The sequence below is a fragment of the Perkinsus marinus genome (assembly GCF_000006405.1).
Source record: "Perkinsus marinus ATCC 50983 genomic scaffold scf_1104296952902, whole genome shotgun sequence".
NCBI lineage: Eukaryota > Perkinsozoa > Perkinsida > Perkinsidae > Perkinsus > Perkinsus marinus.
The window spans coordinates 1-1,043 of NW_003208713.1; the positions used below are offsets into that span (position 1 = coordinate 1).

The following is a 1,043-nucleotide window of genomic DNA, read 5'->3' on the forward strand; positions in this document are numbered from 1 at the left end:
ACGCATATGGGCCTAATTACAACCATACCTACTGGCAACGAGCACAACGGACCACTACTCGCCTTCCCTCGGCGCAATAAGCATCAACCTACTGAGGTATTCTAGGGCCACTACTACAATGACGTTAGGCCTACTCAGTTGGTGGTTGAGGAGTCGTCAACTACTGCGGAGGTCGATTCAGCACCACAAAGCATCGTACCCACTGAGTATAGGGGATATTCCGAGGTATATGCTGGTCTAGTACACGAGATGCTACCAGAGGGCCGTGTAATCAGCATAATCGAGAGACCGATGATGAGCGTAACAGATGACAGTAGTACTCATGTCATGTTTAGCAAATCATCATGTTGATGCCCTTCAAGGTGATACCCGTCCGTCACGACGAGAGGTACTCATCAATCCAGCTGACACCAATATACAGCACATCTACATAACGACAGACCCTGAATCGGTTACAGTGATGGATGTACTCTCCAGTAGGAGCACTCATGATGGTTATCGTCATTGATGATGTTAAAGATACCCCAGTAGTCGGAGGGCAGGAGAGGATATGCCTTACCGTAGACACCTATCGTGCCACAACCCAATCCGACTATTTCAAAGACCTAGTCCAGGAGGCCATTGCTAGGCATACTACACAGGTTGCCTTGGGGACTCGCCACTGTTGCATCTCAGTGACCAGTCTACCTCAGCTCCGTATTGATAAAGAAGTGGACATGAAGGCCCCTGTACACCGGCAGGAATCGATAATGCAACTCACTCCACGTAGCTATCTGAGGAAGAGAGTACTGCCTGTATTGGCACCAGCTATCAATGAGGCAGCGAGAGATAGACCTGAGGATCCTGCCACATACATAGCTATGTATATGCTGAAACATAGGCATGGGTAAACCTACTACTACAACTTAATACCTCCTATCTTAGCTTGTTGTAGATACAATAAGGTTATCGAGATCAACAGTCAGCACTCGATGTCTTAACGATCTACTTCATCGTGAGGTGCAGGTAGCTCATGATGAGCCACCGTTCATGTTGATGTGTAT

General features: G+C 47.7%; 1 protein-coding gene across 1 annotated transcript; it reads left to right on the forward strand.

Annotated features, from left to right (window-relative positions):
• Positions 1 to 491: 491 nt before the first annotated feature.
• On the forward strand, positions 492 to 886 carry Pmar_PMAR010755 (hypothetical protein; the record flags this gene model as incomplete). Its single annotated transcript, XM_002776895.1, has 1 exon — positions 492 to 886. A coding segment is annotated over one exon (395 nt), but the record flags the coding sequence as incomplete, so codon positions are not given.
• Between the last annotated feature and the right edge of the window lie 157 nt (positions 887 to 1,043).